Source organism: Mobula hypostoma, chromosome 14 (assembly GCF_963921235.1).
Source record: "Mobula hypostoma chromosome 14, sMobHyp1.1, whole genome shotgun sequence".
NCBI lineage: Eukaryota > Metazoa > Chordata > Chondrichthyes > Myliobatiformes > Myliobatidae > Mobula > Mobula hypostoma.
In genome coordinates this window covers 12,131,925-12,146,926 of record NC_086110.1, presented here as the reverse complement: position 1 = coordinate 12,146,926, position 15,002 = coordinate 12,131,925, and the positions used below count along the sequence as shown (strand labels likewise).

Here is a 15,002-nt window from a genome sequence, read left to right as displayed (position 1 = left end):
TCAAAGCATCCTAAGCACGTAGTCATGCAGTCTGTACTGAGCCAGTCTGTTGCATTTCTGTACAAGCAAATAGTGTCCTTCTCTCAGATGATGACCTTCCAGTACCACTTGATGTCTGTGACAGAGTGTGTCTCTAGAAACAGCTGTACATCAGAGTCCTCTGTTACACTGCTGCTGCGGATGAACTAAGACGTGAATCCTTCAATCTGTCTGCACACCCTTTTAGCAAATCCACAGTCTGCAAAAAGGTGGGTGACCATTTCTTTCCCACCACTGCTGTCCCAAAGGCAATGAACACTGGGGGTAATGTGTCATCTGTAGAAGAAAGCTCTGAATTGGAAGGGAACTTCTCACTCCATCCAAGAGAGGGCTTGGTGCTTATTGGTCTTATGTGGTATGTGAAATTCTGCCAGATGGTATGGACTGTTTACTCAGGACACAAACCCACTAAATCGATAATGTCCTGATCCCACACTGTCTGCGGCACATTCTAGCACTGACCACTGCTTTGATAGACTTATGGTCAAAAGTGTTTACTTAGAAGTACTCTTCAACAAATAACAGACAATGCGGCAATATATAGCTGAATAGGGCATTGTGCAGTAACAGGGCCAGTCCTATATTCCACAATACCAGGGATGAAAATGAGCAAATATGAAGGAAGCCAGAGCATTTTCAGTCTGGCATATTTTAGGCCAACAAAACTCCAAACATTTTATAGTGTGCGTAGTTCTGTTCATTTGACTATGATCCCTCTGTTCCTGTAACAAAATACGTACATTCTAAAAGGAAAAAAAGACCTTATGTGCAATTAGCTTCTGAAACAAAACTTTAAATTTCTACTTGGACCTTGTCTGAATGGAAGAATACACATAGGGCAGCTTGTAGTTATCAAGGACAGATAAAGGCAAAGGCAATAAAGGGAAACATGGTATTTGTCCTCTTATCTGCATGTTGCACCTGTCCGCTAAGTTTCAGTGAGTGATGCATAGAAAAACCTAGATCCCTTTGTACTTCATTCACTTGCAAACTTTACATATAAATAATAACCTGCTTTTTGATTTCTCTTAACAATTTACACTTTCCCACATTAAACTCAGTCTGCAGGCATTTTTGCCCACCTATGCAGTCATTGCCTATTCTGTTAAAGGATTAAAAATTTGCTTTATTTGTCACGTGTGCATCAAAATACAATGAAATGTGTCATTTTTCATCAAGTTATTATGCTGGGGGCTGCCTGCAAGCGTCGCCACACTTCTGGCACCAACATAGCATGCCTACAACTTGCTAACCCTAACTGTACGTCTGTGTAATGTGAGAGGAGGCCAGAGCACTTGGAGGAAACCCATTCAGTCATGGGAGAATGTACAAACTACTTACAGTCATTCATAAGGAAGGTCTCAAAGCTCTCTGCTTCTTTTTGGATTCCAGACCTAATCAGTTCCCCTCTACCGCCACTCTGCTCCGTCTAGCGGAATTCGTCCTTACTCTTAATAATTTTTCCTTTGGCTCCTCCCACATCCTCCAAACTAAAGGTGTAGCTATGGGCACCCGTATGGGTCCTAGCTATGCATGCCTTTTTGTTGGCTTTGTGGAACAATCTATGTTCCATGCCTATTCTGGTATCTGTCCCCCTCTTTTCCTTCGCTACATCGATGACTGCATTGGCGCTGCTTCCTGCACGCATGCTGAGCTCGTTGATTTTATTAACTTTGCCTCCAACTTTCACCCTGCCCTCAAGTTTACCTGGTCCATTTCCGACACCTCCCTCCCCTTTCTAGATCTTTCTGTCTCTATCTCTGGAGACAGCTTATCCACTGATGTCTACTATAAGCCTACTGACTCACACAGCTATCTGGGCTATTCCTCTTCTCACCCTGTCTCTTGCAAAAATGCCATCCCCTTCTCACAATTCCTCCGTCTCCGCCGCATCTGCTCTCAGGATGAGGCTTTTCATTCCAGGACGAGGGAGACGTCCTCCTTTTTTAAAGAAAGGGGCTTTCCTTCCTCCACTATCAACTCTGCTCTCAAACGCATCTCCCCCATTTCACATACATCTGCTCTCACTCCATCCTCCCGCCACCCCACTGGGAATAGGGTTCCCCTGGTCCTCACCTACCACCCCACCAGCCTGCGGGTCCAATATATTATTCTCCGTAACTTCCGCCACTTCCAACGGGATCCCACCACTAAGCACATCTTTCCCTCCCCACCTCTGCTTTCCACAGGGATCGCTCCCTACGCGAGTCCCTTGTCCATTCATCCCCCCCATCCCTCCCCACTGATCTCCCTCCTGGCACTTATCCTTGTAAGCGGAGCAAGTGCTACACATGCCCTTACACTTCCTCCCTTACCACCATTCAGGGCCCCAGACAGTCCTTCCAGGTGAGGCGACACTTCACCTGTGAGTCGGCTGGGGTGATATACTGTGTCCGGTGCTCCCGATGTGGCCTTCTATATATTGGCGAGACCTGACGCAGACTGGGAGACCGTATTGCTGAACACCTATGCTCTGTCCGCCAGAGGAAGCAGGATCTCCCAGTGGCCACACATTTTAATTCCACATCCCATTCCCATTCTGACATGTCTATCCATGGCCTCCTCTACTGTAAAGATGAGGGCACACTCAGGTTGGAGGAACAACACCTTATATTCCGTCTGAGTAGCCTCCAACCTGATGGCATGAACATCGACTTCTCTAACTTCCGCTAATGCCCCACCTCCCCCTCGTACCCCATCCGTTATTTATTTTTATACACACATTCTTTCTCTCACTCTTCTTTTTCTCCCTCTATCCCTCTGACTATACCCCTTGCCCATCCTCTGGGTTCCCCCCCCCTTGTCTTTCTCCCCTGACCTCCTGTCCCATGATCCTCTCATATCCCCTTTGCCAATTACCTGTCCAGCTCTTGGCTCCATCCCTCCCCCATCCTGTCTTCTCCTATCATTTTGGATCTCCCCCTCCCACTCCCACTTTCAAATCTCTTACTAACTCTTCCTTCAGTTAGTCCTGACGAAGAGTCTCGGCCTGAAACGTCGACTGTACCTCTTCCTAGAGATGCTGCCTGGCCTGCTGCGTTCACCGGCAACTTTGATGTGTGTTGCTTGAATTTCCAACATCTGCAGAATTCCTATTGTTTACTTACAGTCGTTGGCAGGAATCAAACTCAGATCAATGATTGTTCCAGCTATAAAGCAATTGCACTAACCACTGCACTACCATGCTGCCCTAAAAGTTGCGGAGTCACAGTATCCACATCACAAATTTTCCTTGCACTTACCTTCATATCATCAGCAAATCTGAATACCTTACACTTGGCCCCCACCCCCTCCAGGTCATGAGGAAAATAGTTACTATTTGGGAGCCAAGAACTGATTTTGAGATACTTCACTAGTTATATCCATCCAACCTGAAAAGGGCCAGTTTATTCCAACTGTTTTCAATGTGATAATCAATTTTCAATCCATTCTAACACACTTCCTCTGACACATGACCCCTTAACTTGTGCACCGGTCTTTTACATATATCGCATTTACAAGTACCCCTCTACATATCTGCTTGTTACATCTTCAGAGAACTTGAAAAATGATCTGCATTTCATGAAACCATAGTTTGATCATATTATGTTTTCCTAAATAATTATCTATTTCTACCCTGATTATTGGCACTAGCATCTTGCCAAAAGTAGATGTTAAATTAACTGGCTTGCAGTTTACCACCTTTGATCTTACTTCTTGAACATGTGGAACCAATTGTGGTTCTGCAACCCCCCTGCAATTCATTGAGGTTTGAAAACCACGGATGTATTATTGCTGCAACCATGAGGGCCTCTGTCAGTCAGTGTTGCCCATGGATGTTGCATCTTAGCTGTCTAGATGCACAAGCCTGGGCAGTACTATATGGAGAGCAAGCGCCACCTCTCCACGTATCTGATGAACCCAAAGAAACAGCAGAGACTTTTTGGTACCAGCAACATCGCAGGAGTTGTCAGTCAGCGTTGAACTCAATGCAGGACTACTTTGGGACTCTAGCTCTGGAATTTTCCCTCAGGGTTTACTCCTGAACCCTTCCCCATGAGTGGGTATAGCCGCAAGGCAGCAGAGGTTTGAAGTCGGAGAGTTTTCCTTCTCCTGGATGAGTTGCCAACCATGGCTAACGAGCCCCATCTGCCTGAAGCAACTGATTTTAAGTCACCAGAAACCTGCCTTTGCCCCTTCTCCTGTCAGTAAAATCGGTTCCGCCAGGCTTAGTAGCTAAGCCATGTGGAAGGCCAGGAGCTGCACTTGGTTGTCATAGGCTTTTTGATGCGCACACCATTAGGAGCATTTAATAGGTAGTGGGAGCTTGTTCCCATTACCACCCCTAGCTATTACAACCTTAAGGAACCATCTCTGCAACTGCTTCCTTTAAAACCCTTGGGTGGAGGCTTTCAGGTGCTAGTTAATTTTCTGCCTTCATTCCCCGACTTCATTCTTTAGAGGTCCCAAGGAGATCATTGTGGACTTCAGGCATGCCAGGAGTCACACTCACATCCCCACCTACATCAGCAGAACTGTAGTGGAGCATGTATCAAGCTTCAAATTCCTTGGTGTCCACATTTCCGAGGATCTCACCTGGTCCCTGAACTCCTCCATCCTGATCAAAAAGGCGCAACAGCACCTTTATTTCCTGCGGAGCATGAAGAAAGCTCACCTCTGTCCCAGGATACTGACGGACTTTTACCACTGTACCATTGAGAGCATACTCACCAACTGCATCTCAGTGTGGTATGGAAGTTGTCCCGTATCGGACCGCAAAGCACTCCAGCGTGTGGTGAAAACTGCCCAGCGGATTATCAGCACCCAATTGCCCACCATTGAGAATATCTACCATAAATGCTGCCTGGGCAGGGCAAAAAGCATTATCAGGGATGCATCTCACCCTAACCATGGACTTTTTACTCTCCTCCCATCCGGTAGGTGCTACAGGAGCCTCCGCTCCCACACCAGCAGGCACAGAAAGAGGTTCTTCCCTGAGGCTGTGACACTATTGAATCTCCCATCGCAGTGCTAAGCAGTATTGCATCCTTTTTGTACTGCTTCAGTACTTTTATATTTGTGTGCTGTAGCACTTCTTTAATTCGCAGTTATTTTGTAAATAACACTATTCTTTGCATTTCTGGTCAGATGCTAAATACATTTCATTGGTTTTGTATCTGTACTCCGCACAATGACAATAAAGTTGAATCTAATATGAACCATAGCTACTTAATTACATACTGTATCTATAGAAACTTACATTGTTCATTTTGCAAGTATTTTCACAAAATCAGCTTTGCCTTAATGAGCCTTTTTGTCTATTGCACATTCCTGGAAAAATTCCCAAACTTCTTGTCTACCACTAGTCCTTGCTACACTGTGTATGCTACCTTTTAATTTACAGTAGCCTTGACCTTTTTTAATCACAGATGGTTCTTCTTTCTCATGGAATCCCTGATTCTAGTGGGATAAATTTCTGTTATGTGTTATGAACTAGCTCTTTAAATATCTGCTGCTGCTCAACATTTGTCATTGTTCAGTCTTTGACCTATATCTTGGTTTATTCATCTGGTTCGTTCTGGACAACTGCACCTACATACTATTGGAATTGTCATCATTTAAGTAGAAGCCATTGGTTTGGACCCAGTGTTTCACCTTCAAACTGTATCTGAAATTCTGTCATTTTGTGGTCACCACGTTGTGGTCCTTAGCCACAAACTTTCTTATTAATCCTTCCTTATTACTTGTACTCCTAGGTAGATTCCTAATGCTATGAGATGATAGAATGCACAATAAAAAAAAATTGGAAATCTTATCAAAATTGTATATTGTTTATCAAGGAGAATAGAAGAATTAGCATTAGCCTTTGGACAGAGTGTGTTGCTCATCTTTTCGTGCATGGATGTGGTAGCTAACTCCAGAGATAGTTTGCCGGAGCCCTTACTCTACCTATCAATCAGCCAGCCAGCCAGTAAAACTAACACTACTTACACTATGAAAGTACAATTCACAGCCAGAGCTCAGTTGGTTGAAGTAGTCCTCCAAAGCAAACCTATAATATTCTACTCCGAAAGTCTGCACCAAGGTAAGCAAAATTTCACAGAAAATTGGCACTAGAAGAACACATAGATTAATTCAATTTAAAATCTTGATTTTGCAATTGCCCTTATTTTGGAATTGTTGTCAAATAGATGCTGTAGTTGGCAGTGGCTTTGATGTAAATGGTTGGTGAATATTGAATTGAGTTTGCATTTGGTAGTATTGCAAAGATAGGTTTTTCATAGATAGCCAAGGATAAAAGGGACTGTCTAGATTCACTCTTCCCCTTTTCTGTATCCTTTGCCTCTTGCTCCTATTTCTGTTGTTCATCGTACAACTGGCAGTTCACAGTGATGTGGCTGTACATCACAAAGACCCTTTACATTGAGAGAGACTTGTTCTGCAGCTGCTCCGGCCTATGGTCAGGCCACACTTAGATCCCCTCCAGTTCGCCTACCAGCCCCGACTAGGAGTTGAGGATGCCATCGTCTACCTGCTGAACCGTGCCTATGCCCACCTGGACAAGCCAGCGAGCACTGTTAGGGTCATGTTTTTTGACTTCTCCAGTGTGTTCAACACCATCTGTCCTGCTCTGCTGGGGGAGAAGCTGACAGCGATACAGGTGGATGCTTTCCTGGTGTCATGGATTCTTGATTACCTGACTGGCAGACCACAGTACATGTGCTTGCAACACTGTGTGTCCGACAGAGTGATCAGCAGCACTGGGGCTCCACAGGGGACTGTCTTGTCTCCCTTTCTCTTCACCATTTACAGCTCGGACTTCAACTACTGCTCAGAATCTTGTCATCTTCAGAAGTTTTCTGATGACTCTGCCATAGTTGGATTAATCAGCAAGGGAGATGAGGCTGAGTACAGGGCTATGGCAGGAAACTTTGTCACATGGTGTGAGCAGAATTATCTGCAGCTTAATGTGAAAAAGACCAGGGAGCTGGTGGTAGACCTGAGGAGAGCTAAGGTACCGGTGACCCCTGTTTCCATCCAGGGGGTCAGTGTGGACATGGTGGAAGATTACAAATACCTGGGGATACGAATTGACAATAAACTGGACTGGTCAAAGAACACTGAGGCTGTCTACAAGAAGGGTCAGAGCCGTCTCTATTTCCTGAGGAGACTGAGGTCCATTAACATCTGCGGGATGATGCTGAGGATGTTCTACGAGTCTGTGGTGGCCAGTGCGATCATCTTTGCTGTTGTGTGCTGGGGCAGCAGGCTGAGGGTAGCAGACACCAATAGAACAGAATAGTACAGCACAGTACAGGCCCTTCGGCCCACAATGTTGTGCCGACCCTCAAACCCTGCCTCCCATATAAGCCCCCATCTTAAATTCCTCCATATACCTGTCTAGTAGTCTCTTAAACTTCACTAGTGTATCTGCCTCCACCACTGACTCAGGCAGTGCATTCCACGCACCAACCACTCTCTGAGTAAAAAACCTTCCTCTAATATCCCCCTTGAACTTCCCACCCCTCACCTTAAAGCCATGTCCTCTTCTATTGAGCAGTGGTGCCCTGTGGAAGAGGCGCTGGCTATCCACTCTATCTATTCCTCTTATTATCTTGTACACCTCTATCATGTCTCCTCTCATCCTCTTTCTCTCCAAAGAGTAAAGCCCTAGCTCTCTTAATCTCTGATCATAATGCACACTTTCTAAGCCAGGCAGCATCCTGGTAAATCTCCTCTGTACCCTTTCCAATGCTTCCACATCCTTCCTATAGTGAGGTGACCAGAACTGGACACAGTGCTCCAAGTGTGGCCTAACCAGAGTTTTATAGAGCTGCATCATTACATCGCGACTCTTGAACTCTATCCCTCGACTTATGAAAGCTAACACCCCATAAGCTTTCTTAACTACCCTATCCACCTGTGAGGCAACTTTCAGGGATCTGTGGACATGTACCCCAAGATCCCTCTGCTCCTCCACACTACCAAGTCTCCTGCCATTTACTTTGTACTCTGCCTTGGAGTTTGTCCTTCCAAAGTATACCACCTCACACTTCTCCATGTTGAACTCCATCTGCCACTTCTCAGCCCACTACTGCATCCCATCAATGTCTCTCTGCAATCTTTGACAATCCTCTACACTATCTACAACACCACCAACCTTTGTGTCGTCTGCAAACTTGCCAACCCACCCTTCTTCCCCCACATCCAGGTCGTTAATAAAAATCACGAAAAGTCAAGCCAAGCCAATTCTGAATCCACCAGGCCAAACTTCCCTGGATCCCATGCCTTCTAACTTTCTGAATAAGCCTACCATATGGAACCTTGTCAAATACCTTACTAAAATCCATATAGATCACATCCACTGCACTACCCTCATCTATATGCCTGGTGACCTCCTCAAAGAACTCTATCAGGCTTGTTAGACACGATCTGCCCTTCACAAAGCCATGCTGACTGTCCCTGATCAGACCATGATTCTCTAAATGCCTATAGATCCTATCTCTAAGAATCTTTTCCAACAGCTTTCCCACCACAGACGTAAGGCTCACTGGTCTATAATTACCCGGACTATCCCTACTATCTTTTTTGAACAAGGGGACAACATTCGCCTCCCTCCAATCCTCTGGTACCATTCCCGTGGACAACGAGGACATAAAGATCCTAGCCAGAGGCTCAGCAATCTCTTTTCTCGCCTCGTGGAGCAGCCTGGGGAATATTCCATCAGACCCCGGGGACTTATCTGTCTTAATGTATTTTAACAACTCCAACACCTCCTCTCCCTTAATATCAACATGCTCCAGAACATCAACCTCACTCATATTGCCCTCACCATCATCAAGTTCCCTCTCATTGGTGAATACCGAACAGAAGTATTCATTGAAGACTTCGCTCACTTCCACAGCCTCCAGGCACATCTTCCCACCTTTATCTCTAATCAGTCCTACCTTCACTCCTGTCATCCTTCTTTTTCTTCACATAATTGAAGAATGCCTTGGGGTTTTCCTTTACCCTACTCGCCAAGACCTTCTCATGCCCCCTTCTTGCTCTTCTCAGCCCCTTCTTAAGCTCCTTTCTTGCTTCCCTATATTCCTCAATAGACCCATCTGATCCTTGCTTCCTAAACCTCATGTATGCTGCCTTCTTCCACCTGACTAGATTTTCCACCTCACTTGTCACCCATGGTTCCCTCACCCTACCATTCTTTATCTTCCTCACCGGGACAAATTTATCCCTAACATCCTGCAAGAGATCTCTAAATATCGACCACATGTCCATAGTACATTTCCCCGTAAAAACATCATCCCAATTCACACCCGCAAGTTCTGGCCTTATAGCCTCATAATTTGCCTTTCCCCAATTAAAAATTTTCCTGTCCTCTCTGATTCTATCCTTTTCCATGATAATGCTAAGGGCCAGGGAGAGGTGGTCACTGTCCCCCAGATGCTCAACCACTGAGAAATCTGTGACCTGACCCCGTTCATTACCTAAGTACTAGATCTAGTATGGGATTCCCCTTGGTCGGCCTGTCCACATACTGTGACAGGAATCCGTCCTGGACACACTTAACAAACTCTGTCCCATCTAAACCCTTGGAATTAATCAGGTGCCAATCAATATTAGGGAAGTTAAAGTCACCCATGATAACAACCCTGTTATTTTTGCACCTTTCCAAAATCTGCCTCCCAATCTGCTCCGCTGTATCTCTGCTGCTTCCAGAGGGCCTATAGAATACCCCCAATAGAGTAGCTGCTCCCTTCCTGTTCCTGACTTCCACCCATATTGACTCAAAAGAGGATCCTGCTACATTACCCACCTTTTCTGTAGCTGAAATAGTATCCCTGACTAGTAATGCCACCCCTCCTCCCCTTTTTCCGCCCTCTCTATCCCTTTTAAAGCACTGAAATCCAGGAATATTGAGAATCCATTCCTGCCCTGGTGCCAGCCAAGTCTCTGTAATGGCCACTACATCATAATTCCATGTATGTATCCAAGCTCTCAGTTCATCACCTTTGTTCCTGATGCTTCTTGCATTGAGGTACACACATTTCAGCCCTTCTACCTTACTGTCTTTACACCGTTTATTCTGCTTCTCTTTCCTCAAAGCCTCTCTGTATGTTAGATCTGGCTTTACTCCATGTATTTCTTTCACTGCTCTATCTCTCTGGGTTCCATCCCCCTCGTAAATTAGTTTAAACCATCCCGAACCATGCTAGCAAACCTACCTGCAAGGATATTGCTCCCCCTCGAGTTCAGGTGCAACCCATCCAATCTGTATAGGTCCCACCTTCCCCAGAAGAGATCCCAATGATCTAAAAATCTAAAACCCTGCTCCCTGCACCAACTCCTCAGCCACTCATTCAACTGCCATCTCCTCCAATTCTTACCATTACTGTCACATAGCACTGGCAGCAATCCTGAGAACGCCACCCTTGAGATCCTGTTCTCAGCCTTCTGTCTCGTTCCTGAAACTCACACTTCAGGACCTCATTCCTCTTCCTGCCTATGTCGTTGGTCCCAACATGTATCACGACTTCTGGTTGCTCTCCCTCTCATACCAGGATGTCGTGCACCCGGTCAGAGAATCAACAAACTTATTCGTAAGGCCAGTGATGTTGTGGGGATGGAACTGGACTCTCTGACGGTGGTGTCTGAAAAGAGGATGCTGTCCAAGTTGCATGCCATCTTGGACAATGTCTCCCATCCACTACATAATGTACTGGTTGGGCACAGGAGTACATTGAGCCAGAGACTCATTCCACCAAGATGCAACACAGAGTGTCATAGGAAGTCATTCCTGCCTGTGGCCATCAAACTTTACAACTCCACCCTTGGAGGGTCAGACACCCTAAGCCAATAGGCTGGACCAGGACTTATTTCCTGGCATAATTTACATATTACTATTTAACTATTTATGGTTTTATTACTATTTAATTATTTATGGTGCAACTGTAACAAAAGCCAATTTGCCCCGGGGTCAATAAAGTATGACTATGACTATTACACTTTTTACAGTGTCACAGGACACCAGATTATTTGAGCAACAAAGATGTTTCAGTGTACAAACTGCTCTGTTACATTATATGGGTCATGTTTTTTTCATTGTACGAATTCTGCACACTTGCTATGCAGTTTTGCCCCAATGCCATGAGCCCCATTACCCATTGATAGAGCTTGACAGCTTTCAGCTATTCTAGTTTGTCACTTCAAATACTAACACAACAACATGATGCAGAGTAAAGAAATAAAGACAAATGGCAGGATGCTAGAAGAGATACCTGCTTCACTTATGACTGTGTACCTGCATTTAACACCAATACCATTGTCAAATTCACAGATGACACAACAGTGATCGGGTTGATCTCCAACAGAGACGAATCAGCGTACAGAGTGGAGGTACAGAACTTAATGAGCTGCTGCTCAGAGAACAAGCTGTCTCTTAATACAGCAAAGACTAAGGAGCTAATGATCAATTTTGGAAAGTCACAGGATGACGAGTACGCTCCAGTCTACATTAATGGAAACATAGTAGAAAGAGTGTCCAGTTCCAGGTTTCTGGGAATACATATCTCAAAAGACCTTACATGGTCCGCTAATACCACTACAATAGTTAAGAAAGCACAGCAACGCTTGTTTTTCCTTAGAACGCTGAAGAAAGCTGGTCCACCTGAACAGATGCTGGTGACCTTTTACCGCTGCACCATAGAGAGTATCTTAACATACTGCATCTCTTTGTGGTATCTCAGTTGTACAGCAGCTGATAGGAAAGCACTTCAGCGGGTCGTCTCTAGCGCACAGAAGATCATCGGGGCACAGCTCCCAGCCCTGGAGGACAACTACAGCTCTTGCTGCCTAAGGAAAGCTACATGCATCTGTAAGGACAATACACACCCATGCAATCATCTGTTTGAACTTCTTCCATCAGGCAGACATTATAAGATTTTCTATGCCTGCACTTCCAGACTGAAAAATAGTTTTTTCCCCAGGGCTATAATTGCTCTGAACCAATCGATCAAGCATCATCCATAAATTTGTTATATTGCTACTTTAATACTGGTTTTATGGCTGTCATGCTTCTGAGTTGCACTTTTGTACTGCTGGACATTGCTTGTACTGGCTGGTTACGTGATTTTATTTATTTATTTATTATTTATTTGTTGTTTTATAGCATTGAGTATGAGAGTTGCAAACTCATTTTCGCTATATTGGTGCATGACAAATTGTACTATGCAATTTCAATAAAGATATTTCAATTTGATATCATTTCATTCCAGTTAGTCATTGATGCAGTGAAATATGTTCCTGTTCTGGTGTAGGGCAGAGTTGATATGCAATGGATGTGAAGCAATGGGGGTGAAGTCAATGATACCCTGTACGGGGGGGGGGGGAACTGTAACTATTATAAGCCGTTTGATTATTCAGGCAGCTTCTCTCAGGCAAAGGAGAACAAAATGTGTTTTGCCTTCTTTGATTAAAGAGTGACAGTGACCCATCTTACCAAACCGTTCCGATGTCTGCCATTTAAGAGCTAAACACATTGTCACAATTAGAGATTGTCATTGCTATCCTTCCCCTTGTTCTGCTCTAATTGCAGAGTATGGTAACTGCAGTTAGTGGCAGATTTCAGTGAGGATCTCCTTATTTAAGCATAGACATCTCACATCAGACTTCCCCTCAGATAGAGATCTTGAAGAATTCTGCCACATTACTTTCTGCAGAAGCAGGTTCTGCTTCACCACTCCCTGAGACTTGTAGCTTGAAACAGTTAAGCACACATAGTGCAGCAGCAATCAGAAGAAATTAACCTGTAGCTAACATGTAAATGGCTCTCCCATACCTATAGTGGACCTTTGCTGTTGCTAAATGTGCATTGAATCACACCATTTTCAAAGTTTGCATTGGGTGATAGTTTTGCTCCAGACTGTCAGGCTGTCATCAAATTAGCACTGCATGCATTTTTCAAGCAGACGTTCTCTGTGTGCATATAACCCCATCATCACAAAGAAATCTGACGCATTTCATCCCCACAAGTAACCTATGAGCTAATTGGAATCTCAAAATAGTGTGCAAATTATCAGAAACACAAGAGATTCTGCAGATGCTGGAAATCTAGAGCAACACACACAAAATGCTGGACAAACTCAGCAGGTCAAGCAGCATCTATGGAAATGAATAAACTGCCAACTTTTTGGGCCGAGACCCTTCATCAGTGCTAAAGGGAAAAGAGAAGATGCCAGAATAAGAAGGTGGGGCCAGGTGGGTGGCTTCACCTATCGCCTTCTAGCTTGTACACCTCCCACCTTCTTACTGGTACCTGCTAATATCAAAATTAGTTTTAGAGCTTGCTCCATTCACTTCTAATCTGTAATTATCTAACTAGGTTGTGTTATTGATTAGGCAGGATGGACTCTCAGCCTGCTGGCAAGAATGGCTATAATTTAGAACAAAGTAGTTAATTCTTTCTCACCTTTTTCATAATCAATTTTAATAGTGTAATCCTTTGAATAGAGTTATAATTTTATATTTCTGTATTTACTTAATAGAATGATAATAGTACTTGTAGAAGAAATGTACCTGTCAGTATAAATCTATTTCATGGAAGTTATTTTTCAATTATGTTAACTTTTATATTGAACTCAGATGTTCTTTCCAAATATCTCTTCCTTAAGGTAGTGATTCTGAAGTCCATATTTTAATTGGACCCTGAATTCTCTATCAATTGCCACAATGCTCAGTCATAGCTATCAGACACACAATAGAAATTCATGCTGCCTACAAATAAATTTCATAGGGCAATTAGAAGAGATTTGATTATGAATTTGAGTCTCACAGCTCTGTAGGTGCAGTATTTGAATTGGTAGCGATACCTTAACTGGTACACCTCATTAAATTAGACATTGTAATAAAGATTCTGGACTGCTAGACTGAGCCAGAGAATCTGATCGTTTTTGTGTCTCACACATCCAGTGGGATCAATTCCGTGACATTCCCCCCTCCCCCACCCACCCACTATTCAGCAATCCAAGATGGGAACAAAAACTTTGGCAGATCCTAAACCGATGCCAGCATACACAATGATAGTGAATGCTACATTCCAAACGGCATGGCAAGGGACCAGTGAGCACGTAGACAGAAGAATGCCCATTTGGAAGTGAAAAGTTATTCAGCATATCTTGTGATCTGGAAAAGAAAGTATTGACAATTACAACTCTGTCTTTTGGACCAAAATTGTCTCTACAAAGTGAAAATTATACAATTAGCAGTTTAGGAATATTGAATGTTCCTCTTGCAGATACCAAATCATTTCATGTGGATCATATTTTTCCATGGGTTCTTTCATTCAACTTTGAACTTTATTGCTGAGCTGATGAGGTTTGGAGATCGGTCATTTTATCGAGACTGGTGGTAAGTGTCATGTTACACAATACATTCTGCATGAAGAGGATTTACCAAATATTTTTTGAATTGAAAAAAATGACAATAGCTAACCTGTGATGCTTTTAAATATGATGTTTTCTTGTAGAAAATTTTTGTAATTATATATGCACTAGTGACCATTTTTGGGGCTTTTTTGATTGCATTCTTGGAGACAACCCTCCAAATATAATGTCAAGTTTGCCTAAAGTGAAGATCTTGTTCCATCCATGCTTAAGTATTGCTAACTAGTGCCTCTGATGGTTTAATTGTTTAAGGCAGAAAGTTTCACCACATTTAGAAAGTAGTGAAAGTTTTGATCCCCAGTCTTGGGTATGATTTTCTTCAGCTTGCAGTGTTGGTAAAGAAGCACTACTAGCTTCACATCTGTAAGCCTGGGAAATAAAAAAGCTGGAGATTCCATTATTGGCCACTATTTTTGAATCACCTTTTTAAAAAAAATACCTGTGATGGTCACAGGGTCATGTTAGACTGTGATAAATCTACCACTGAAACTTCTCTAGGATCTTGACAGGATGAATGACTACCATGGAGAGAATGCAAGAGAG

At 43.7% G+C, this 15,002-nt stretch overlaps 1 protein-coding gene across 4 annotated transcripts in view; it reads left to right on the top strand.

The window, feature by feature from the left end:
- The window catches only part of LOC134356440 (diacylglycerol O-acyltransferase 1-like), a 119,425-nt gene that overhangs the window by 71,765 nt on the left and 32,658 nt on the right, over positions 1-15,002 (top strand). For all 4 annotated transcript variants that reach the window (XM_063067388.1, XM_063067387.1, XM_063067389.1 and 1 more), the window contains one exon: positions 14,312-14,424. In XM_063067388.1, the coding sequence (XP_062923458.1) occupies positions 14,312-14,424 (113 nt within the window). The remainder of the gene's footprint in view (positions 1-14,311; positions 14,425-15,002) is intronic.